We start from the raw sequence: 2,307 nt of genomic DNA on the forward strand, positions 1-2,307 counted from the left end.
ATAATTTAAAAATAATTAAAAAAACAAAACAATTGTATATTATTTCAACATGCTTGTTACTTTTTCCATGCATGTGCTAGATCTAATTAATATGTGACACGGACATATAACTAATACTCTAGTATATTAACATTAAAATAATATATATACTTCAAGAATAACATTAAAATTTCTAACACGTAACTTAAAAAACAAAGCATAAGCATTTTAGGAAAAGAAGAGAACAGTACTTTCGTGGGGGCGCCGTCAATATCATTCACTCATATAATTAAATTATGGAAGACAACAAAGTTTGACTACGTACCATTTTAATAATGAGAAATGCCCAATTGTATCCATTTAATGCCAAGAGGATTTCAAACATGTACGTATGATCGAGAATTATATATATATATAAGTAAATAATTTTATCTTTGACTTGAATTCATATTTTATTATTATATATTGTACGTAAAAGGAAAGAATGTTCAAAGTATATCGAAGAAGAAATTGTCATAGTGGAGCGTGCGAGTGGGAGGCAACGCGTTCATGAATTAATAGAGAGGTGACCCAGACAAAGTAGTGCAACTATAAATTGATGGGATACCATTCAGCTTTCTCCATTATCATCTTCTTTCTCATCTTCTTTTGCCTGAAACAAACAAACTAAGATCGATCCATCAATTAATGGCGGCTGCAATGGTTAACAAGGTGATGAGTTGGATGAGAAATTCAAACAAGAATGCAGCTGTTTTGTTGCTTATCTTGCTGTTTCTCAGCAGCTCTACCTCAACCTGCAATGCGCATCTTTCTTCTCAGTTTTACGACCACTCGTGTCCGAATGCACTCAGCACCATTCGGAGTGCTATCCGAACAGCAGTTTCACGCGAACGTCGGATGGCGGCGTCTCTTGTTCGTCTCCATTTCCATGATTGTTTTGTTCAGGTACCCATTTGTCTTTATGTGTATATAAATATATAAATTTGCCGACCCAATGAATTAATATATATGGCATGCATTTAATGTTCAGGGTTGTGATGCATCAATCCTACTCAAGGATGCACCCTCTATTACAAGCGAAATAAACGCATTGCAGAATAAGGATTCTGTAAGAGGTTTTGAAGTGATAGACAGTGCCAAAGCTGAGGTTGAGAAGACATGCCCTGGAGTTGTTTCCTGCGCAGATATTCTTGCGGTGGCTGCACGTGATGCATCTGTTGCTGTGGGTGGCCCATCTTGGTCTGTGAAGCTCGGAAGAAGAGATTCCACAACCGCAAGCTTAGCTCTAGCTCAGACAGAACTTCCACGTGCCACTGATGACCTTCAGACACTTCTTTCTAACTTTGCTCGCAAAGGCCTTACTGCAGAGGATATGGTCGCTTTATCAGGTTAGCCCATCAACAAGTAGAATATTTTAATTTGAACTCATGACTTCAGCTTTGATATCAAATAATATTGATTACTATAATAAATTTAAACAATATTCTAACAAAATTAATGTCCAAATGAATGCAGGTGCCCACACTTTAGGGCAAGCTCGATGCATCACATTTAAAGACCGGATATACAACAATGGGAGTGATATTGATGCTGGATTTGCTAGCACTCGCCAGCGCCGTTGTCCAGCTACGGGCGGTGATCAAAACTTGGCAGCACTTGACTTGGTGACTCCAAATTCTTTTGACAATAACTACTTCAAGAATTTAATTCAAAAGAAGGGTCTCCTTGCCTCAGATCAAATCCTCTTTAGTGGAGGGTCGACAGACAGCGTTGTTTCCAAATATAGTAGAAGCCCTACCTATTTCAAGTCTGATTTTGCATCCGCCATGATTAAAATGAGTGAAATTGATCTTCTCACTGGTTCAGCTGGGCAGATAAGAAGGATTTGCAGTGCTGTTAACTAGTTAAAACTGCTCTTTTCCAAATACTCACGAGTCACTTGTTCCGTTCCCCCAATATGTCAATTTTTGGTTCATAAGTTTTTTTTTTTTTTTGGAATTATCGCAAGTGTAAAATTGAAATTTTTACATATTGTTAACTGTAATGAGATTCATTGTATTATATTAATTCTCGCCTACCTTTAAACACAAACAAGTTACGTCTTCATCAGAGAGAATTCCTAGTTGTCGTTCGAACGTGTCTTACTCCGACTCCGCGACCACCTCATGAGGTGGTCCGTTTATGAACCTACTTGAACATTAAACCTCAATTTTCCCAAGGATTATATAAGCCTTGTATATAAGTCATGATTTGCACTTTGAGATAGAGCAGCTTGTGCATGCGAGTGGAGTTGAGCTGTAGGATTAAATTTATAGATCCAAGCATGAA

The 2,307-nt window shown here is 37.5% G+C and overlaps 1 protein-coding gene across 1 annotated transcript; it reads left to right on the plus strand.

Moving 5' to 3' along the window:
* The first annotated feature begins 666 nt into the window (after positions 1 to 666).
* On the plus strand, positions 667 to 1,883 carry LOC148586457 (lignin-forming anionic peroxidase-like). The gene is made up of 3 exons (XM_088515209.1): positions 667 to 924; positions 1,010 to 1,367; positions 1,495 to 1,883. Exons 1-3 carry the CDS (start codon positions 667 to 669, stop codon positions 1,881 to 1,883), a joined length of 1,005 nt encoding a protein of 334 aa, XP_088371335.1.
* The last annotated feature ends 424 nt before the right edge of the window (positions 1,884 to 2,307 follow it).

Source organism: Corylus avellana, chromosome 4 (assembly GCF_965113065.1).
Source record: "Corylus avellana chromosome 4, dhCorAvel1.hap1.2, whole genome shotgun sequence".
Taxonomy (NCBI): Eukaryota; Viridiplantae; Streptophyta; class Magnoliopsida; order Fagales; family Betulaceae; genus Corylus; species Corylus avellana.